The sequence below is a fragment of the Passer domesticus genome, chromosome 10 (assembly GCF_036417665.1).
Source record: "Passer domesticus isolate bPasDom1 chromosome 10, bPasDom1.hap1, whole genome shotgun sequence".
Classification (NCBI taxonomy): domain Eukaryota; kingdom Metazoa; phylum Chordata; class Aves; order Passeriformes; family Passeridae; genus Passer; species Passer domesticus.
Window position 1 is genome coordinate 17400946 of NC_087483.1, and position 23144 is coordinate 17424089.

The window sequence follows — 23144 nt, forward strand, 5'->3', positions numbered from 1 at the left end:
CTGTCCAGCAGTCAGTTTCAGGAAAAGAAATCCTTCTGCTGGTCTGTCTTCCTCCACTCCTTGGTGCTCCTCAGCCTCTGGCCCCACTTTGTTCTAGTGCAGGCTGTCGTGCTCTTTGCAGCTTAGTATTTCTTGTGTTTTAATCAGTGTTTCCAAATGACAGTTAAAGATAATGAATACTGTAAGCACTGTTTATTGTGCATTGCTGTGTGCTCATTGCTGGGTGAGCTGTTCTGGAGCTGTGGTGTGTTAGTTCTCCACACGGGCAGGATGCCTGGGGAGCTTCCTTGTTAAAGGCACTGGGTGAGATCAGCAGCTGGGGAAAATCTGTGCTTCACACAGCCAGACTCATGTGTCCTTGCTAAGGGTCTGCTTCCCTTCACAGAACATGGCATTCTTCTTCCTACCTGATTTCACTTCTTTCTTCAGTTCAAGTTTTTGCAGTTGTGTTTTTTTTTTGTTTTGTTTTCTGTAGAGTAGAAGAGATCACCGCTGTCTTTTAGCTTGACTGTAATTAGGCTCCAAGTTAATTGCAGCTGTTCCTGCTGTTTGCATGTCCCTGGGTCTAGCAGACAGGATGTGGGAGCTTTTCTTCATGGATAAATGTTGGTGATTAATTTCATCCTTAAGGGCAATGAGACTGGCAAACAGATGGGTTTGCAACTTGGAAATGGTTATGTTTGCATTCAGATACCCTCTGTTGACCCTATAGCTAAGCATTCCTGACCAGAAAGTCTCTTTCTGCAGTTTTTGTGAGATTTTCCTGAGTGTTGCCAGTTGCTTTGTGCAGGAATATCAGTCAAAAGATATTTCTGTGAGACATTTTAAAGTTGGGGTAGTCTGAAAAAATTAAGCAATGCGTTTCTCAGGTTGTCTTTGGGAAAGAGGCCTTTGGAGAGGGGCTTTAAAAATGTGATCTAAAGACAATTGCTCAGATGATGGTGAACCAACCATTGACTGTCATATGGCAACCTTTTGAAATTGTGGTTCCCTGGGTATGAAAAGTTTCTTGTAGTTTTCTCTTTTTTGCGAGGCACTGTAAATTTCCACCAGCCATTGAAATGGTGACTCTAACAAACTTGTGTGCTCTGTCTCACTTGATGTACACAGCAGTATGTCATCTGGGATTTTGGAATCACTTGGGAAAAAGCTTGCCTTGTGCCACAGCAACAAAATACAGCCAGGATCCAAGAGAATGTGATAGTTTGCACAGGGACAGTGTCCCAGCTGATGCTTGCTCTCTACAGTTGTCCCTTGTGAAATTCCTCCTTATCAGTTGCCTCTCCAGGATAGGTGTGACAGGCAAGCAGGAGTGCAGCCTTCAATTGCTGCTCAGAGAGCTGGCCACTGCATTGCCTGGGGTTCAAAACCACTAGAAGGGGAGGGGAAGTGTCTTGAACCAGGACTCTTGCAGGACTCTTCAGCTCCTTGTGCAAGCACTTTGTGCCAGTGATATGCAGAGCTGCATAAGCAATGGTAAAACTGTGTGTGTGACAGCCAGTTGTGTATCCTTGCTCTCTTCTGTCCAGTCTGGTGTGCCCACCTGACAAATACAGCTCGACTTCTTAACTATTAGGTAGCACCTAAGTCATCAGCTTCGTAGCTTCTTTCAGGGATTCTGCACCGCAGAAGGATTATCATTGGCCTAAGTGTGTCCTGTTTAGATTCAGGGCAATACTTGTCTGATGTGAGCTTCAGAGCAGGTCAGAAATCCCTTCCCATGAAGGAAGTGATTTTCACCGCGTCCCTCCTGGAGGAGGTTGTGATGAAGCTGTTTACTGCCATGTCAGAGTTTCCTTTCATTTGGCACCAAATCCATGCAGACATCTCAATTAAATTTTTGTTGAGTGCTGCTGTCGGAAAGTGCCTAATTGCATTTGTGGAGGATATGCAATTGCAGGATCCCAGTGTTAGTGGGCATTACTGGCACAGCTCTTTTTGTGGTGTAGGGGAGGATGAGCTTGCCACCACTGATGTCACCTTTTACATCTTTATTGAGCAGGTCAAACAGACTGCTTGGGAAGATATGAATGCTGCAGTTTATGAGCTATGTGATACAGGGGCCTGTCATCTCCTCATGCCCATGTGATTCAGCATCCTACTGGCTGTGAGGTCACTTGGTAGTTTGGCACCACCACACTTGGCTGGCTGGTAGCTCCAGTCTCACAGCATCCAGAGAAACGTTCAGCCACTTGGAGCCTCTGGCATTTAAAACTGAACTTGTCAAACGTAAGTGTCAATTTTTATCCCTTGCTTTCCACCTTTCCTAGTGACTTAAAGAACAGACCAGCATTGTTCTGCGGTCACTAGAATGCTGCAGTGGCACATCAGAAGCCCTTCTGGAGCGATTGCCTCTCCAGTTGCGTGAGGGAGGGAGTGCAAAGCTGCATCCTCTGCCATTCCCCATGAGGCAGCATCTTTGAATGGACCAGGCTGTAGCCTTCACTGCCTGCCTGTGGTTGTATTGTTGCTAGTTTTGTTCAAGTGAATGCTTCTTGCAGTTTGCAACTTCAAAATACCATTCTTGCTGTAAAAATATGCTATAGAAGGATGTAGAATAAGTGGACAGGTTGCACCACCTGTGTCCCTTAGGCTGTTCCTTGAGCTCTCAAGCTCTGTGGTGCAGGGAGCAGAACACTGTTCTGGGGCTGCTGGCAGGACTGAGCTTCAAGAGTAACTCAATGCTGCATTAAGCTGACAATGCAGATGTGCCCAGGATGACTTAATTTCCCACTGCTGTCAACTGGCACAGTTGCACAGCTTTGCAGAGTCTGCTCCATACTGTTCTGACTTGAAATAACTCCAGGTCTGTTTTGTTCAGCCCTCTGGTTGTGGTTTTATCTCTGTCTTCAGTGTCTTACTCCATGTTCACAGAATTGAAGCTGATCCTACCCTGATTCACTATGAGAGTAGCAAAGTGAATCTTGCAAAGAGTTAAGGGGAGAAACATCTCAGTGTAAAGGCTTGATGCTCCAGAGTTGTGTGTGTGATTAGTTACTGCTTTTGAATGTTTCTTAGTTGGTGTGTCTTTGTGGGCATCATAGTCTGAACTGCAGATCTACTAGGAGGGAGGGTGAGCTGCTGCTTGTGAGCACAACTGGCTACAACTGGAGCAGGGGTGGGAGGAAGCCACTGGGGGATTGTGGAGGAGATTAGTTTGTGCTACAGAATTCTGTGTCCCCTTCTTTTGGGGTTGCTAGCCACCTTCCTCTCTTCCTCTGGCTTGCTATAGTAAAGGGTGCCTATTTAAGCAGCTTTCCTAAAAGAAGTTAGGCTAAAAGACTGTTCTGGATAAAAAAAAAAAAAAGAAACAAAAAAACAACCCTACCTTAAGTAGAAGTGTTATCTGTTTTTGATGCTGTTTAATAAATGTTTTTTCCTGCTAAGTGTAAATCTTCATGGGTCCTGGTAGCACTTCAGAAGCATTTACAAACTAATGAGCTGCTAATTATTGGCCCAGCCCAGCTAATTAGTTTTGTTAAAAGTGTATTAATCTAGGTAGAGCAGTGAGCTAATGCAGCTTTGCTGCTTCTAGAACTTGAGCTGATGTGTTCAAAACCTTGACTTTAAGCTGTTCTGCATGTACAAGCTCTGGGTACTGTGATTTGTCTTGGGAGACTTCAGGGCTGTTCTCCTGCCAGTACAAATGCCCAGCTCCAGGTCCCAAGAATTGCAGACATTTGACAAGTTACCCCAGTTTAAACATACCTACTGTGCTTTTCCCTTCAGCATGGCAGCACTGTGGATGGAGCTTGAAGGCAGCAGCAGGCTTGATTTATTTGGCAAATGTCACAGTTCTGTTTATGCAGACAGGTAGGCAAGGTAGCTGCTGTAAAATTCATGTTGGTCTCCATAAAATTGCGAGTTCAAGCAATCTTGGGCAAAAAGGCAAACTGTTTGAGGCTGGTTGGCCTATGTTATGACCCTGAAGTTTATCAACTTTTTCTTAGAAAAAAGAAAGGGAGGGAAAGGGAAAGGCCTAAGGGAAACTCTATGAAGCATTCCTTAGGTGGCTACCTCTCAATGCAGCTTACTAAAGCTTGGTTAACAAATGGTATCACTTTGGTTTCCCATCATCTGGTGTTCCATCCTGCTCTCTGCAGCTTTCAGTTCAAAAAGTGATTATACACAGAGTTCATACAGAGTGCACAACAGAAACCACAAAGGGCTTCTTCATACACAATAATTTTGTGCCAGTTGAAGGAGAAAGTTAAATAAAGGGGATTATGACTGTGAGAGGAGTGATGTAATTAAACATATTTACCTGGAATAGGCTCTTACTGATGTGATGTTTTGCTTTTCTTTACAGATACTCTTCATCCCTATGAGCTTGTTTCATACAGAGCCCACTTGGTCAGTGGGTGTTAGATCTTCCCTCTGAAGACAGATATTGAATTGGTTACTTCCACTGTGGGTTGGAGTTGGTGATTGTGTTTGCCCACCACATCCAAGTTAATGGTGTGCCAAGGATAGATGTGAAGCAGGTCTTCAGCTCCATATTGATGTGGTATCTTCTTAACTCATCGCAACGCCTTGAGCCCACAGCAGCACAGGATATGGAGGCTCTGGAAGTGGATGACATTAGCCCTGCCTTGGAAGTGACTGAAGACTTTTTCAATAGTTTTGATACTAAGCTTGAAAAGATTGTGCAGCCCTCTGAGGTGTATGGTCTGCAGGAGGTCCCAGAGCTGGTTGGGCATGAGGTATTTGATCAGATAACAGAGAGCAGGAACCTGAGGAACGTCGCCTCCTTAGCCAAAAGTAGCCTCATCTGGGATCACTGCAAAAATGGCCTCTTGGAAACCAAAGCTCAGACAGTGTTCCCTGCCAAAGACCAGTGCAGGGTGCAGAGGGGAACAGCTGCTGACAACCTTGCTTGGGCAGGGGAAGGGGAGACCACAGCTTTTAATATCTTCAAGATCTGCCAGCGGCGGAGAGATAGGCCTCGCTCAGTGAATGACATCCTGGTGGAGAATGAGGAAGCCTCCATCTTCAAACCAGGTCACAACAGGTCACGCTCTGATATCAGCCATGTCAACTGGAGAGTGGTCTTCACAGGCACCTCCCTGCAGCAGCCACCTGCACCTGGTCAGGACAATAGCTGTGCTCTGCTTTCCTACCTGACACTAACCAAGGGAGAGGATATCCAAGGAAACACAGGTTTGTGCTGGTGCTTTGTTTATGTTTGTATGAGGAGTTTCTTATCTGATTTTAATGTTTGTCTTGAAAGAGGAGCTGAATGTTAAAAAACACAAAAAACCCACTCAAATCCTACTGTGAGGTAACTCTTAAAAGAAGAGAAATCAGTATGGCTCTTTTGTCTTTGATGTAACTCTGTGTGTTTGCCTGCCTAAGGATAATTTTTTAAACTTAACTTGATTTCTGTTATTTTTATGGTTTAAATATCTAAGCTTGTTTTACTTTTTGCTTCTGTCTTACTCAATTTGACTCAGGAAAAAATTATTTATTTGCTGTGTATTTCTGGTCATTTCCTTGAATGATTTTCCCAAACTCAAAAAAAGCTTTGAATGCTAAAGCTACTGGGAGAATGGCAAATCCCAACAAAAGCAGTTTTCATAAAGTGAAAGAGCAGCCATTAAAAAGAAGGTGTACAGAGCTCTACTGTAAGGCCCAAGATCTCTGTTCTCTTTCTTTAAATAATGCTGAATTTTCAGTCCATAAGCAAGTAACAGAAACTAAAGCACTCGATTTGTCAATATTAAGGCATTCCTGTCAGCATTGTGTGGGGCACAGGAAGTGTTGCTATCAGATTGAGGCAGGCATCTCCAGTGAGCCATATGAAGTGGTGTTTCAGCAAGTGATGCTTCTTCCTTTTCCTTCCCCAAGCACTGCACTGAAGAGGTTCTGCTCAGGGCTTTGGAAACACTGACCCCGTGTCTCCAGCTCCATGATTTATTTTGTAAATGCCAGAAATGGACTGAGCACTTATGGAGAGGAACAGCACCTAGTGCCACAAAGATTTCTGTAATCTAAATAAAGGCAGGGCTTAACTAAAAATCAAGGGATTGTGAAAGAGTGCATGTATGCATATGGTGGCTTGACTCCAGTTATGAATAGATGGCCTGTGTAGGGTTAAAATAAACTTTTTGTGTTGGGTTTTCCAGGTAAGTCAGTGACATTGGAACATGTAAAGCAGGTGCCTAAGTGTTTGTGTTTGGGGAGATGTGTGTGTATAAATATATATAACATGTAAGTATGTGTAAGTGTATATGTAGGTACAAACATTGTGCTCTATTGTGACACAGTTGCTGTAGCCCAAAGAGTGTTCTTGGTTGACAAAGGCAAGTGCATCTGCTGTTACTTTTGTCTAGGGAGATATATTGCTTCTTGTAGAGTGCAGTCTCTGTTCTGTATCTTTCTGGGAAAGGATGCAGAACAGAAATGCACTCACAAGTCTGGAGACAGAGCTCTTCGTTTTTGTCTGCTGTATCCTGGGCACCTCCTGGGTTTGATGTGTAACAACTTCATATGCCCACAGAAACTCCATTAAAATGCAACCACTGAAGGTCTATGTCCCTGAGAGTGTTTTAAACTTAATCTGTGATTCTGTGATATGAAATTCCTATGGACCCACTTCTCAAGGTAGTCAGTGCTTGCTGTGTGCCCTTTAAGAGCTTTCTGTATGGAATGTCAGAAGGCAGGGGTACCTTCTTTGAGGAAGGAGAGCTTCTGTGCTCTGAAAATACACGTTTTTAACCTGTTTCCTTTACCTGTTCTTTTCAGCAGCTGTGTAGGTTTTACAAGGTAGCTGTGCTATTTCTTCCCTCTGTGTTTACAAGAGAGCCTCACAAAGAGTTTGCTGCTACTGTGAGCTGACCTGAAAAGAGAAGTGCAAAAGCAAGAAAGTAGGTTTTGGAGATGTGTATCTGTGGCTACTAATTATTCTCCAGAAAAGATTGAAGAAGGTTTGGAGGTTGGATAAAACCTATTGCAGTTGTTGAAGGGGTCATAGTTGTTGCATCCTTAGAAGACATCCCTTTTCAGGGTTTTAATCCAAATTAAATGAATGCTGTGAGATATTGAGAGGACCTTCAGCAACTCCTGTCAGTCCTCACTGCTGTAAAGGACTTCCCTCTGGGGCCTGCAGAGGTCTCCCAGTCCTCCAAAGCTGTCCCAGTTACTGCATACATGAACTCTTCACTGTTTTTTTTCATAGTATACCCATTACTGTGGCCTTCTCTGTTCCTGCTGCTTGCTCTTTCATAAATCACTTAGGTTGGAAAAAACCTTTAAGATTAGCTCCTCCAGCTGTTAACCCAGCACTGCCGACTCTACCCCTAAACTGTAATACAAATAAAATGGCACTGATTCCTTTCCATGTGCTGAGAAAGAAAAGGACCTGAAAAGAAGCTCTGCCTTTTGGAGCAGTATCTTTGGCCTGCTGGTGAAAGAACTCATGTGCTAGGAATAAATCCTGTTTGTGCTGTGGGGCACACGCAGGAAGCAGAGCAAATTATAAGCAAATTCAAGGCAGGCTCTTGTATTCCTGGGCATGTGGCCTGGCAGACAAAGAAAGAATACTGCTCTTATAATATACAGTGAAGCTTGGCTTGGATTTTTAAAGCACAGTGTTTTAAATACAGCATGGCTTGATGGTCAGGTGGGTGTTACTCAAACACTGCCCCCCCCCCCCCGACAGTGTGGGTGCTACAGTACTTTTTCCAGGTACCTGTTTTGTTTGCCTACTGTGCCTGTGAGCTTGGGGAACTCTAGAGCTGTCACTGGGTTGAGCACCTGCACGCTGACAAACTGAAGGATACATATCTGCAGACCCAGGTGGGAAGAAAAGACTGTATTTTTAAGTAGGAAGATAGTGGATGTTGTGGATCTGAGGCACAGTTTGTCCCTGATCTAGCAAATCCCACCAAGAAGGTGACTAGCCCAACCCAGTTTGAGAGCATTTTAGGTCCCAAACATGTTTTGTAAAAATGTTCAGTTTTGTAAAAATCCGAGAGGAAAACTACTGACAGAAACTCTGTAACTTGCACTCATCACTTAGTAAGCATTAGGGAATTCAGAGAGGAGTGCCCCCTCAAGATGCAAACTCCTCACAAACCAGGCATCTCTGCTTCTGCTCAGTGGTGGAAAACAGAGTAAGCTCTCCTGCCGTGCCAGCTGAGATGCAAGTACAGTCAGTTGTTCTGGAGTGTGTCTCTTCTGGACATGCTGCTACAACATTTGGCCTCTCTCTCCAGAGGTGCTGGTTGCACCAGCTGCCCCAAGTGTGGCCAGTGGTAGGTGGATGCTGGGCTGGCCTGGTTTCAGTGCTATGTGCAGAGTTCCTATCTGGGACAAGGGGGCATTTCCCAATGGAGAGGAGAGATGCTGAGGAAGATATTACTCTGTCCCCAGCTGCCAAGTCTCTCTTTGTTTTCCTCTGCCTTCTTCCACCTCTTTCCTTGAAATTATAACTCCAGATGGCTCAGATGTGAGCCATTTACTGTGATTATTTCCTTGTTTTTTACTCTTCTTCAATTTACTCTGCCTGTCTCCATAAGGAGGAAAAGAGATGCAGTTTCTGTTTGGAAGGTGGATAGAGAGGTGGTACCATTTGCTCTCTGAGTAAAAAGGTATTATCTGGCACAGATGCATGTGGAAGAGATAAAGGAGCAGAGCTGTGAGATGTGTGTATATGTGCAGCATATGAATTCAGCCTGTCTCTGCCAGCATCTCTTGCCCTGACCTAAACAATACGAGGCATTTGAATGTTAATCAGGGTGGCTGCTGGTTCTGTCCCAGTTTGAACGAGAGCCATTGGAGCCGATTTCACAGAGCTTGAAGGGAAGGAGTGGGGTGAAGGAGGGAGAGGGGGGTGCCTCTGCTCTGTGAAAAACAGGAGAGATAGCCTTTCTCTAACTCAACAAAAGACAAGCAAACCTGTGTGTGGATGAAGGAGGGGTGGCTGGGGGAAGGTTGAGAGTTGTCTTATTATGGAGAAGCTTGAACAGTCATCTGTACTTGATGGAAGCGAGAGAGATTGCAGTTGGAGCTGCAGAAGCGCTGCCTCCCTGATTGGATTAATAGAAAGGGAAGATGACTCTAGAATGGCTGTCCATTATCTGCACTACAAAGGGATTAGTGTGGGTTTCAGAGAAATTAATGGCTTTTGAGTTAGTGCAGAAATACTAATGAATGTCAGGGCCAGAGATGTACTGTGAACAAAATTGGTTCTCTTTCAGTGTGTCCATGTGTGTGCACATCTATCTATTTGGGCTATCAAAGTATGCATTTTCTCTACTATTTTGGGTTACAGATTAGGCTTTCAGTTTTCATATTTAGCTGAAATACCCTCGAGTAGTTTATTGATATGCAAGGTACAGTTATACTGACCTTTTTAGACCTAGTGCCAAAATAGCAATTTTTGAAATTGTTATGGTTTTTGCCATATCTGCAGGAAAAATCTCTGTAGATGGAGTCCTTTGAGCATGGTGTTAAAAGCAGGTTCTGTTCTGAGTATGTGGGTAAATGGGGAAGCTGAGGCTGAGCTGTCAAGGTGAAGTCTAAGTGTCCCCTTTTTGTTAGGGTGGCTGCAAGGTAGCATTCTTCCCCGATTTTTAACCCCTGTGAGATTTCCATACCAACCTTAAGTATATCAAACAACTAATTTTCATGTATGTTCATTAAGTTTAACTGGAGCTTGTCTGCTTAATCCTTATAAATCCTTAAAAGTTGGTCTTTGCTGAAGAGCTGGCAAAAGCTTTTACACTGCTGCTCTTCTGATTCTTTCTCCTGCCCATAGAAGAAACTGAGAATTAGCTACAGGAGCACTTGCAGTCAAAGGCAGGAGCATCTTCTTAGAATGAAGGTTACAGCCCAAGGTTGCCCCAGTAGGTATTAGAAGCCCCTGGACAGTAACTAAGTTCCTCAAATACAAAGAGTCTCTGACTCTCCTTGTGCTTCAGGAGGACAGACAGACTCACCCCTCATCCAGCAGTGGTGAGAGCAGTTTGGCCAGCAATCTTGGCTGTATTAGCTGGGAAGCCCATGGAGATGTAGTTGCTATACTTTGGTTTTGTTTCCAAGCTTCATCCAGTCTAGATGTTTCTGTTCTCTTAGCTCTGTGTTGCAGACATCCTCAGTATACTCAGAGATGATGTCTAAAGCTTGTTAGAGTGTGGCCTGTTAACATGAGTGTAACTGGTTAAGCTGAGATGCTGGAAATGTTTTATGCCTCCAGCTATCCCTGTTTCAAAGGCTCTCAGCTCCAGGGTGGAAATGTTGACTAGACCAGTTCTTGTATTGCTGTGGTCTGTAATGCTGTGTGTTAAAGTCAGTTGATGTTGGTTTTATTGTGACCTAATTTGCTGGACAGTGGATGAGGAGCTGTGTCCAGGTTACCTTGCTCTTGTGCCAGGAATAGCAGACTCTAAGGGAGACAGACAATTAGAGGCAGAAACCTTTACTTGTGTCTGCTAATTCTGTCACTGTTTGTGAGTCAAGACCCAGCACAGGTACCCTTAGTGGAAGGGTAAAGTAGAACTCAAAGGGGAGTAAGAGTTTGTTCCTCAAGCCTGCGTTGTTTTGGGATGCCAAGTGTTACAGTATGTATTACAGTGTAGCAGTGAATGCCTCTGGATTTATACAGGGACCAACAAAAATTGCCTAGAGCCACATGCCTAGCCCATGGTGAAAATATGAATCTTGCCTGTGGTGGCTGAAGTGGTGCAAATCAGATTGGAACAAATTTTGTATGGAAACCTTTTTTTAAAACTCAGAAATGCTTTAGATGATTCCTTTTAAAAGGAATCACCTTTGCATCACTTTAGTATTTAGAGTGACTTGTGTGTGGCTGGTTGTCTGTAGGTGAAGAAGATTCCCCTTGATTTTGCCTTGGGCTGGGATTTGTGAAATGGTCTGCTCCAAAGCACCTGAAGTGCTGAGATGCTCAGGTGTAGGTGTTTGAATCCTTCTGGGCAGCCTCTTACTTTTCATTTTTGGTCATGTCTGCTGCTCCTGAACCTGATTCTCATAAATCAGCAAAACTCTGGAGTAAGCAGAGCTGCACAAAATGTTCTGGTCCCAGGGTGTGCTGAAATGCAGTAGGAAACTGCTGTGTTGGGCCCAGGTCTGCATTCACCATCAGTGCAGGTGCCAGGTGCTGTAGGCAGGGCTGGCAGCAGGGCTGTCCAGCAGCCCCTCCACAGGACACAGCTGTGCCCATCAGCCACAGGTGGGGCCTCTTTGGCAGAACACATCTCAGGAGGAGCACAGCACTGGCAGCTGTGTCAAGAGCAGCTGAGGGTCAGAGAATGAGAATGTGCTCCAGCCCCTGGGGAGGACGTGGTGGAGCAGGATTTCCCTGCAGGCCCATCTGGGACTCCATGCTGGATAATATGGAGATTTCTGAAGGAACTGTAGCCACAGAGAGCTCATGCAGTGATACAATTAAGCTGAAGGACTGCAGCCCCTGGAGAGGACCATGCTGGAGCAGGGGAAAGATGTGAGAAGGAACGAGCTGACCAGATACCACTGTGCCCTTTCCCTCTGAGCTGCGTTAGATGGGGGAGACAGAGGTGGTGTGTGTGAAAACATGAAGTTGAGCCTGGGAAGGAGCAGGAAAGAGAGGGTAAGGTGTTTTAATTTTTATGTGTTTTTCACTGTCAAAATCTTATTTTAGCTGGCAATAGATTACTTGATAGTATTGTCCACTCCTGACTAGGTTCTGGGAGACCTGCAGTGTTTTGTTGCTCTGCTGTTGTCGTCCTGGATAATTGCTTTCTCGGGAAAATTGCTTTGTTTTTCTGTTCCTCTATTTCTTTGTTCCTTTTTGTAAGGTATTTTGATACCTCTGGGTAAAAAAGTGCTGTATTCTTGGTGGCTCAAAAGTAGAGTTAGTGCTTGTGTTTGATAATTATAACCTATTACATGAAGATTCTTTCTGTGATCCCATCTTCAGATGTGCCATGTATGAGTGGGAGAGATGTAGAAGCCAGAATGATGTAGTAATTTGAGACAATTAAATAATCATAATATTCTATTTTTTTCCCTCCAGAACACAAGACAGTGTTCTCAAATCTTCTGAAGAAGGGATACTTGGAAGTTAGAAGAGACAATGACAGCTGCTGGCAAACCTGTTACGCTGAACTGTCTCAGTACAAACTGTACCTGTACTGCTTGGACAGCAGTGGCAACCAGACCCTTCCCACTGTGTATCCACTCATGCGTTTTCAAAGGGTCGCTGTTACCGGTGGCATTGAAACCAAGGTGGTGGACACTGTCCTGTCAGACAGCTCACAGCTACAGCTGAAGGCTGAGTCCTCATGGGAGACTTTGGACTGGGGACAGAAACTTTGGGAAGCGGTGCATGCTTCTGGGCCTGCTTTTACAAGACAGCAGGAGAAACTGGAGAATGTGCCAAAGCCTGAAAATAACAGTGAACTTTCTCAAACTAATGGAGTATTAGAGAAGCCTATGGAGCTCTTCCTGTCCATGAATTTGACTGAAAACACTAAAGAGTACCAAAATATTCTGAAATCAGGGACTCTTTACAGGTTAACTGTCCAGAATAACTGGAAGGCATTTACTTTTGTCTTGAACAGGTCTTATCTCATGGCATTCCAGCCTGGTAGGCTTGATGAAGATCCCCTGCTGAGCTACAATGTGGACGTGTGCCTGTCAGTCCAGACAGATACTCAGGATGGCTGTGACTCTTGCTTTCAGGTCATTTTTCCCCAGGATGTGCTGCGCCTGCGAGCAGAGACGCGCCAGAGGGCCCAGGAGTGGATGGAGGCACTGAAAGCAGCAGCCAATGCCACTCGAAGTTTGACTCAGAACCCACAGGTCACGCTCAGGAACAAGCCTGGAGATCGGCCCTTTGGAAATGATCTTAGAAAGACCAAGCGCCAGTCTGTGACCACCAGCTTCCTGAGCATCCTGACCACACTGTCTCTGGAGAGAGGGCTCACAGTCCAGAGCTTCAAGTGTGCAGGTGAGCAGCCAGGTTGCAGCATCTGCACCTACATCCCCTCTACAGGAAAAGAAAATCACTTGAAAGAGCATGTGTGTGTTTTAGCAGCACAGCTGTTCCCTGCCTCTCACTGTGGCTGGAGTTAGCCTTTTTCTCTGTCAAATGTGGAGAAAAACCTATGGGATAGTCAGAGGTTTATCTGCTTTTGATGAGCAGTGCTGAAACATTAGATCCTGCACATACACCACTACATGGGCCAGGGCTGCCTTGCAGAGTGGCTGAGCTGTTTCCTTGATTCAGGACACTGTAAAGGTGGTGCAGAATCAAAGGGATTTGAATTAATTTGTTGTCTGATTCGAGTCCTATAGGCAAGATCATGTTTTTATCCAGTTTGGGAAGGAAGTGAAAATAGAGAGGATGTGCCTGAATGCAGTACATTGTCCTTTTACTTATCAAGGGCACCTGTGTGGAGCAAATTTGGGCACCTTACGCCTAAACTATAGTCTCTGACTTGCTTTAGTTACACTCACTTAGAAATTGTCAGCTCAAGCAGAAACAGATCTTTTGGAGACTTTTTCTTTTGTATTATGTGAGCTGTGGTGGTTGTGCCTCTCCTCCATGCTGCTTTGGGGCTGGTTCTTATGTTGCTCTGGAACCACATATGACTCCAGGGAGTATCAGTTTGGGCCCAGGACCTGCTGGCTGCCCTCAGTGTCTTTCAGGGGAGACCTGGGCCCTAGAAGTACTGGGCTGCCCTCAAAATTGTCTGTGGGTGCAGTTGGGTTTGTCCTTCTCTGGTAGCCATCTGCAGGTCATGTTCCTGCTCATCTCTCCATAGTACATGGAATCCACCTTGGCAGCTGGAGCATCATGAAGGTTGGCATCATTGCAGTTAATGATTTAGTCACAGTATTTGGGCTTCTGCCTGAATTCAGCTCTGTTCTTGGCCACATTTGTATGACTTGATGTAATTTTTTTTATATTTTGCTTAATCTTCTGACTGAGGTTCAGGAGAGTTTCAAGTGAATATTTTCAATTACCTCCTCTAAAATAGGATCAGGCCCTGGCATGGCAACAAAATACATGTCTCCAATGTGAAACAGATTTTAGTTTTGCTTTATGTAGTATGGGAGCAGACATTTCTCTGGGAAAGCGTGGATTCCCTCTGCCAAACGTGGGATGATTAATATCCACTCACTCATGTATTCCCCACAAAGATAAGGTGCTCTGACCAGGCTTGCATGATGTCTTTTCCTGATACACCTGAGGCATTCCCAATACTCCTATGGTCTCCTTTTAGTCTGCCAAACTGAACAAATGTTCTGGTGGAGAGAAACTCCTCTTGAGTTGTGGCAGGTCTGTGGGAAGCTGGTCACTGGGATTCTGTGTCCCCGAGGATGGGGATTCGCAGCACTTTCTGTAGGAGCGAGTCCTTTGCCGTTCCTGAGACCCTTAGGGCCGACTGGAGATTGGAGCTGTCACCATGGTGCAGAGAAAGAAATAATTTTAGTTATAACTGGGGAGACTTGTTTGGCTCAGAAAAGTTTGTGCTGAGGAGGCACACGGGCGGGCTGAGCCTCTCTCCTTGTTCCTCGCTCCCTGCAGGCAGTTGTGCCGTTCAGCATGGGCTGCTGTTTAACCTGAGGGGCCTGCTGTTGGTAATTACGGCTTGCAGGCATTGAGAGCGGCTTTCCCCAGGGCTGCTGCGAGGGGTAAGCTTGGAGAAAGATGAGGAGGGGGGAGGAAGAAAAGTTTTGCTGTGAATTCTTCAGCCATTTAGTGCAAATTCCTGTAATTACCGTCTTTGTGTCCTGTCCCAATGGCACATAATACAGCAGAAGCCTTTCCTAATTGAGACCTTACAGGAGGTACAAATCCCTCCTTTGTTCAGCCTGACAAATTAGTGCCAGAAAGTGGCAAGGTCCGAGTGGGAATCAAAGGCAAGCAACACAAAGATGGAACTTACGGCTACAGTAATAACCCTCTCTAGTCCTGCAGGGGTGGGAGGGAAGGAAAAGTAATGACCAATGAAAAATGAAGGGTTTTTTTGTTATAAATTCCCTTGACATGACAGCACCTCAGGGCTGCTTTATTTATTTAGGAAAAGCGATTAAATAGTAATACAACAGGGCAGACCATTGTCTCTCGAGCTACCCCCCTTCCTGCAGACCCCTGCTGCCTTGGCTAATTGATTGACAATGAACCTCTGATAAAGAAGGTTGCTGGGAGGACCTGATGGGGACAGGCTTTTTAAAATTTATTTTCTCTCTGCAGTCTTTGTGGGGTTCCCTTCCCCGGTTTTTTTTGTTTTTGTTTTTTTTTTTTCCTGTTTGAAATGCTCTCGGCATCCCCTTTCCCTTTTTTTTTCCCTCAGTAAAAGCTTTTTAAGGAATTGGTCCCAGACAAACAGCTGATATTCACAAGCAGGTAGGGAAGAATGTGAATGTCTGTGCCTCGCTATTGACAGGTTTATCTTGGAGTCTGGCTAGCACTTTTCAACTCGTGATACAAACCAGGGCAGTGGTGTCAGATGTAGTCATGGGGCAGGGAGGACAAAGTGTTGATACCCTGGAGTCAGAAGGGCAGTTGGAAAAAAAATTCTCTTTTGCTCGATCAGCAGACACGAAAGCTTTTCTCCACATTTCTAACTCTGTTTTACTGCAGAGGGCAGGGCATTACTGGTTGTAATTTGAAAAAAAAATTAATTAACAGGCCACTGATTAGCAGTGGAGAGGCAGGGAATTTATAAACCCTTTTAATTTTGTGGCCATTATTTATATTTTTGTCTTAGAGAAAGGCATCTAGGTAAAGGTAGGCATTTCTCCTGGAGCTCTGTAAGGAGCAAATATCCCCAGGTGCCCTTCACTATCGTTATTTCTTTGTCATGTGGCATCACTTTTCTATAGATGGGGAAGACAAATGGCCTTTGCCCTTGCCTCCTGTTTTTGCATAGCTCCTGTTCTTTTCATGGCTCTCTTCTGTTTCACCTTTTGTTTTCTTTCTCCCCGTCCTTTATTAAAACAGACATTTTTTTCCAGAGAAGTCAGTTGTGTTTGCCAGGAACTCTGTTACCTAGACAGCAAGTCCTAATGGATATGGGAATTTCTGCCTCTGGAAAATGTGCTCTGCACACTTCCATTTTTCTGTGTGGCTTTCCCTGCTCCTCTCCTGGGGTGCCTTCTGTCTTTTCCGCCCTGCTTCTCCATGTCTCCTCACTTGCCAAAACGATAAATACTGCTATTAGGGCTTGAATGACTTGGCTGGCTGAGCTGACACTAGGTGTAGAGAAGCCCGGGTTAGTAAATGTGCTATTTCCTGAGCTTGCAGCCCTGGCAAATGAAGCAGCAGGTGGAGAGCTGTTGTCTTTCAAGGAATCGTTCTGCACCTAGTGCTGTGATCCTGTGTGTTGTGGGGGGACAGCCCAGTGCAACATGCACGGCTCATGCAACCTCTGCTCTATCCCAACCCCTTGGTCTACAATCAGTCCCTGTTGCAGTAAAAATAAAATTCCTGGGTTTTTTCCCCCCTTAGTGAAAATAAAGTATTTCCTAATAGATTGCAAGCCAGCAAGTGTAATTTAAAAACACAACAGTCATGTGCAATGTCAACTTTGTTCAATTTCTCAAAAAGCCTTACAGTTGAAACTTCTCAAATACAGACAGTTGAGAAGCATCCTTGAATTTAGTAAATACTTAGTGAACTGTCATTACACCCAACACTTACTTGTAGCATGTCACTGAAACAAAAATGCTAGAGGATAAACCTAGAAAATGCAGCACAATAATAAAATACCATAAGGTCCTTTGGAAGGTTTTTAGAACTCTTGTCACATTTTAGTTCTCAATAACCATTGTTCTCACCTGTCCAGGGCTTTTAGGATTGTGCTTTTTCTAAGTGCTGTATTTGTTTTGTGCTTGGTTTCATTTCAATAGATCTCTTTCTTCCAAGGCTTCAGCAGCTTTTTACCTTCCCTGCATTTGAGACTCTGTAAAATCCCCTAGGAATGTTTTGCACTGTAAAGGTTTCATTGTTTAGGTATCTTCACTTTAGGCTTTAGTCTTCTAGTCTTGTGTGTGACTTTCAGGCTCTATTTCTATTCATTTAAAACTTCCACTGCTAGCAGTGGGATTTTTAAACCAGCTGAGCAGAAAAATGCATGGTCTAAGTTAGTATTTGGAAAATACACCGTGTTTAAACAAGGTCACTGACTTGTTGGGAGGAATGGGGGGAGTGTTTCCAAACAAGGGTGACTGGATTTGTGTGGCAGGGAGCACTTTATTTGCAGTGGACCTACATGTTTCAAAACACGAGTTTGCTGGGCCACAGTGCTTTTCCGTATGACAGCTCATTTTGGACAAAGATAGGAAGATACCACATAGTTGGGTTGATTAAACCTGTTTATCACTGATCAGTTATGATCCCAGAGGCCATTTAATCCTCATTGATGAGTTCCTCAGTGCAGTTCTAGGATGGCATGACTAGAGCAAGTGACAGTGAAAGCTGTCAGCTTTGTCTGCTAGAAGTTGGGTCCTTCACCCTCCTGGAATTTGGCTGGCACCTCCACAGAGTGAGATTTTTGTCTTCATGGGATTTGGTTTGGAGTTGGCCTGCTGCTGCGTGGAACTGCAGTTTAGATAAGTACTTGATCAGTTCTGTGCCCTGATGTGCACTTTGCAACCAACTGGTGTTTAAGCGACTTCTTTGTCTCAGCCCTGCAAGAGGAACTGCTGATACAGCTGTCTTGGTTGATGAATCTACATATTCCCCCGGCAGCCTCGAAGGGTGCCTTTTCTGCCTCTGTGGGGATAGGTGACCCCATTGCTCTAATCTGCCCCTGTCAACAGCTCTGCAGGTTTTCAGTACGTGCTAATTTATTGTACTATTGTGAGCTCAGTTCTGCTGCGTGTGAACGTGTCTCTACTGTAAGTGTGGGCTGTCCTTGGCTATGCCTTGTTTCTGCCTGGCTTGTGGGTGCTAGGTATGAGTTCACTATCCCCAAAGAACTCTTGGTTGTCTGGGGATCTTTTTGGTCCATTTGTGGTCTGAAACTAGTCTTGAGGGATCTTTTGGCATAGAGTTCAAAGAAAAGAATGCCCAAACCAGGCAGACTAAGTCTCACCTTTGTTGAGATGCAAAAAGCTACATCTGGACAAAAGGAAGTATTTTTCGGACCTGAAAATTCCCAACACTTATACACCACCCCCACACCCCCACAGTTATTTTCTGGAGAACTCAGAGTTTCTTTCTCATGTGCAAGAAAGAGCTTTATTTGTTGGGCTAGCATCTTTTAAATCAGTCAGTCCAGCTTTGCTACTAAAGACCTTACCTTCTCAGAAAGGCACAGGCATTGGCACAACACTTTCTTTGCAGTTGCAGTTTATACCAGGTTCCTGAGTTGGTTTGGGCCATGGCCGTTAATTTAGTTTCCTAAGAAAGCAAAGGTTATGTTCCAATGCTGTTTGCTCAGTTTTACTCCTGCCCCATAAAATTTGAATCTACTTGACTGTTCTAACAAAATTTGACAGGGGAGAAGAGGTAGCAAAGATGTGTGCACCTCGGAGGTGTCACAAAAGCCAGCATCGCAGGGAGCCCCTCCTAATCTTGCTCTGGAAAAAAAATCCTGTGAAGTGTACTGTGTATTTGTTTGGCATCAGAATGTCCTTGCAGATGTGCAGCCTTGAGGGACAAACACTGAAGGAAAATGGCTGCTTTGGGGTCTACCACTGCAAAACTAAGGCGTTTGTGTGTGTGTTGGCAAGGCTCTCCCTCTTCTGTCACATGCCAAAGCAGTGTATTATTGCAAAACTATTGCATGTGGATCAAATCAGGGGCAATGTAAAAGAAATTACAGAACAAACCAGAGGCCAACTGCTAGGAAGGGTTGACCTTCTGCAACATCTATAGTCTCTGACATGTACCTGTGCTGTGTAAATCTGGATAGTTCATATGCCCAAGGCAGTGCTGTGGTAGTGATGAGTGACCAAGAAGAAATTCAGCCAAATAGCATTGGTAAAATATGTAACCACACTTACTGCACAGTTGTTCCTTCTGTTAAAAGGAGATACAAAACCAGTTGTGTATTCAAACAGAAACAGAACTGATTATTTCTAGGTATGCTAATGCTGTATCAAATAAATGAAACTTAGCAAACCAGGTAGCCTTCAGTGTAAGTCAGAAAGTGAGCAGTGCAGGGGTAAGTGGTCTTCAAACTAACTGCAGAGCAGAAACGAAAAGTGGGTTAAGTAGAGACTCATTTTGCTAAATGGCCTGGCTGAGGGTGCTGGCACCAGTGTTTGCTCTGATCACACAAATTGCTGGCCTGCTCTTTGCTCTGTTCTGTGGTCTGTCTTCTCAGTATGTAGAACCAAACATGAATGTAATTGACTGTATAAGTGGGAATGCCGTTATTAATTATGCTTACATTATCTCCTGACTTCTAGCTGTCAGACAGGCTTCAAGAGCTGGCCCCAGAGAGTGTTCAGTTCCCATTCCTGATCCAAGAACTGGTAAATAACTGAATCCTACCAATAAGTCATTCCATGGTAGATCCCATTTCCTTCTGTCAGGGAACACTTCAGAGTCTCAACAAAGCACCAGATACTGCAGAGAATAATAAGGGTATGGGGAAAAGAATACTAGATTAGTTTGAGGTGTATGGTATTATCCCTGAGCACTGTTGTCCTGCAAACACAGGGAAAGGGTTGGAAAATGTGCAATAGGAGAATGCAAACTGGCCATGTGTTAAAAGGGCCACAAACAACAACTTATGTGTAAAGTATGTCTTCAAAGCTGTTTGTAATTTCCTCAGAGCATATTCTCTGGGAAGAATATAACTTTATATTCTTATAACTTTGCCACCTGTTAGAATTTGACACGAAAGGTAGAAGAACCTATATTCTGATGAAACTCAGATGGGGAAATCCAAGCACATAAAAAATTAGTTTCCAAATATATAGTTTTGTTGCTTGTCATTTGACACAGCTAGGATTTTCGTTTTCATTTAGTGATGAAATATTTCTCTTGACTTAGATATGTGAAATGCAAGCTTACACTTTGACTTTAAGTTTTGATGTTATATTTGCAGGCTTAACTACTGTTGGTTTTACTGGGAAGGCAGAACTCAGCTGTGTAAGCTGCAGCATGCCTGTATGCTGTCTTCTATAAAGGACATGTACAATACAGGCATGCACAATGTTGTGTATGCACCCATATGTGCTATCACCTGACTTGTTTCCAGCATAGGGTTTTTTTTCTTGATTGCTCATCTTTGCGGAGAAAGTCACAGCTCTGTGTGTTCAGCATGACTGATGTGAAAGGTTGTAAATATTGGATGTCTGCACCAATCCTATCTTTGCTGATTGAAGAAAGACTGGGTGCCTAGGGAATAATTCCTCTCCTGTGCCTTGGAGAGCTGCTCTGAAGCTGGGTGCCTGTGAGACATCTCCAGCAGGGTGGGATGGGTCACTGTCTGGAGTCACAGCCCAGAGCCACCAAGCCTGCACTGGTAGGCTAAGTCAGGTGAGCTGGAATGTGTAAGACAGGAAAGACAGGCATTGTACCTTCAAATGGTGCTAAGGAAGATGGAAAGTCTGTTATTTTAGCACTTAGTCCTGAGCTATAGCTGATAGTCAAGGTTTCCATTGACTTGGAACAGCTGGGCCATCCTTTGGACTCAACTAGGGATGCGTGAACCCTTCCTTATTTCTGGAGAAGCTGACCTAGTTTATAATTAAAGTGGGATGTGTACATTGCTGACATAATAGGAGTTTTATATGTTGCTTAGGTAATTATAACTTGATAGGGTGAAACCCACATGGTTTCAACTGAGAATTTTTTTTTTTTAACTTTAATCTGTTAAGGTTTTGTTGTCTTTTTTTAAAGTTCATAGGAAGCTCACAGAAAATGTAGGAAAGGTGAGTAGTGTCAGACTTTGCTTGGAGGTTTATAAGTTTTTAATTATTTAGTTGAAATAAAATTGCTCTAAAAAGTAATGGTGGGAAAAGGAAGGACAAAGTGTAATGCAAACTTGGATAGGCATAAGGGAGAACTGAGTTGGATTGTTAGTGTATCTTCCTTGCGAGTTTGAGTTTTCCTGTGGTGGAGTGAATTGGAATAGATGCACAGGAGTAAAGGTAAGCAACTGAAGTAATTCCCACCTTATGTCTGTTTGTGCTGAGCTGATAGAGCAATGTTGTGTGTCTGATCTACTGAAAATTTGTTGCTGTGCTCCTTCTGCTTAGTCTGCTTTATGCCTTTATCAAGCTGAAAGCCTTTTGAAGTCTGTGGATAATTTTCTTTTCTTTGTATTGTATGTTGTTTCTAAATGAATTAGCTTCTAAGCTAATCTGTCACAGATTTAATTATGGCACACAATCACAAGGGACTTGCTTTTTCCTGTTACTGAGCAAGGAACCTTATTGAATAAGGAAAACAGTTGTGTACTTGGTTCTAATTTGGTCTTTCACTTTCTCTGTTTCACTGTGGAGCTACTCCAGTCTTTTCTTGCTAAAAGATTGAAGAGAAAGGTATCTGGATAAAAAGGATAGCTGTGTGTCTTCCTTGACCACAAGAGTATGCAGCAACCTGAAAGTGGTGTTTTCCATGCTTCAGAGAAGAGGAATTGTGTTCAGGGGTCTTGGATTCCTCCTCCATACTAGACTACTGCCTTAAGTCAAGGAGAGAGTTTTGTTACAACTTTTTAACCTCACCTTCTGTACTATTTTCTTCCTGAAGGCTTTGCACTTGGACATGAGCCTCTTGATGTTGATACTCCTGCTCTGCTCACAGACATGTTGAGAGAGATTCATCAGTGCCCAAGAGCACTTTCTTGCTGCTATTTTTTCTAACCCCTATTTTCTTTCCTTGATTCCAAGGCTGTTTTGTTGTATTTTCCATGATGAAAGGTTTGGGATGATTCCTTCCCTCTCTTTGCTAACAGTACACCTTACAGCTACACTTCTTCCCTCTGTAGCTTGCTCTGTAACATTCTTTAGGGAGGGATGATCTCTTTGCATTAAGCCCTGGGTTTGCCAGACCTTTGTACAGATGTTATATAGATAATATTCTGTGTGAGCATTAGGAATAGGTGAGAGAGGTTTGCTGAAAGTTCTGCTGCTTTTTTCTCCCATCCTGTGCACGGTGCTTTCTCTAGTTATGTAGGCAATTAAGTGTTTTCTCTGCAAACATGGTCCCCTCCCAAACCCTAAACTATATCTGTTGAATTGTATTATCAGTCTTGGAGATGGAAGCTACATCTGATTGTCCAGCTGGGAGAGGTGCTCAAGAGTTTTAAGCCAGGAATCAGTACTGGCTTTGCTTCTGGTAAACATCATGGCAAGTTGATGTACCCGAATGCCCAGGTGCAGGATTTCCAAGGTCATTGAGCCAATGTTCCTTCTTCCTCGTCTTTCTCTTCATTCTTGATCTATTTTTTTCCATCTTAAAAAAACAAAGTAGCATAAGTGGTCTATGCCACAGAAATATGTTTGTCACACTACACCACTTTGAACTGCATAACATCAAAGAAAATCAGTGCTTTGATAACTTGATTTGAAAGGGTTGTAGAAATAGCCATCATTATGAATCACAACTGAGAGGAATGGAAAAGATGGTGATTTTCAAACAGCAAAGCTTGGAAAGCAGGGGAAGATGTAAAGTGGATGCCACTGCCACATTATCATGTAACAAATCCCAGCTACACAACTGTTATGTAGCTTTGCAGAACATATTTTCTTGAGGATATGAAGAAGAATGAAAAATACTGGGTGTAAAGAGGAAATGTGGGTTCAGGAAAGGGTTGTAATGAGGGAGTAAGCATTGCATGCTGCTTGAGTACAGATTTCTTCCACTTCCTCCTCTTCATAAAACCACCCTTTCTGAAGATGAAGGGCATCCAAGATTGCTTGCTGAGACTCTCCTCACCCTGAAAGGAGACTTAATTTCTTATGGGTTGAATATAGGGAAGAGGAGAGAAGCTCCCCAGCATTTCTGTGCTTTGTCACTCCTCTCCTAAGAAAACTGTCTCCATGGACTGGAATGGGTTTCTGACTCTAGGAGGCTGCAAGCAGTTAGGGCTTAAAGTGGTTAGTTCTCAACTGCAAATATTTAATCTAGAATTTTGGCAGTTCAGATTGGACTTTTGCTTATTCTTACCTTCAGTCTAACAGACAGGAGTTAGGGCATTAAGACAAGGTAGTAGCCAGTGGAATGCATGGTG

General features: G+C 43.9%; 1 protein-coding gene across 16 annotated transcripts in view; it reads left to right on the forward strand.

The window, feature by feature from the left end:
• Window positions 1–23144, forward strand: part of PLEKHM3 (pleckstrin homology domain containing M3) — a 96155-nt gene that overhangs the window by 17576 nt on the left and 55435 nt on the right. For 11 of the 16 annotated variants that reach the window (XR_010369104.1, XR_010369102.1, XR_010369103.1 and 8 more), the window contains 2 exons: window positions 4310–5160; window positions 12014–12949. Coding sequence is in view for 8 of the 16 variants with exons in the window: in XM_064434095.1 (XP_064290165.1) it covers window positions 4503–5160; window positions 12014–12949 (1594 nt within the window). In the remaining 8 variants the exon portion in view is untranslated. Of the gene's footprint in view, window positions 1–2002; window positions 2230–3729; window positions 3814–4309; window positions 5161–12013; window positions 12950–23144 lie in introns of all 16 variants that reach the window. The other 5 variants (XM_064434089.1, XM_064434091.1, XM_064434090.1 and 2 more) reach the window with 3 other exon arrangements.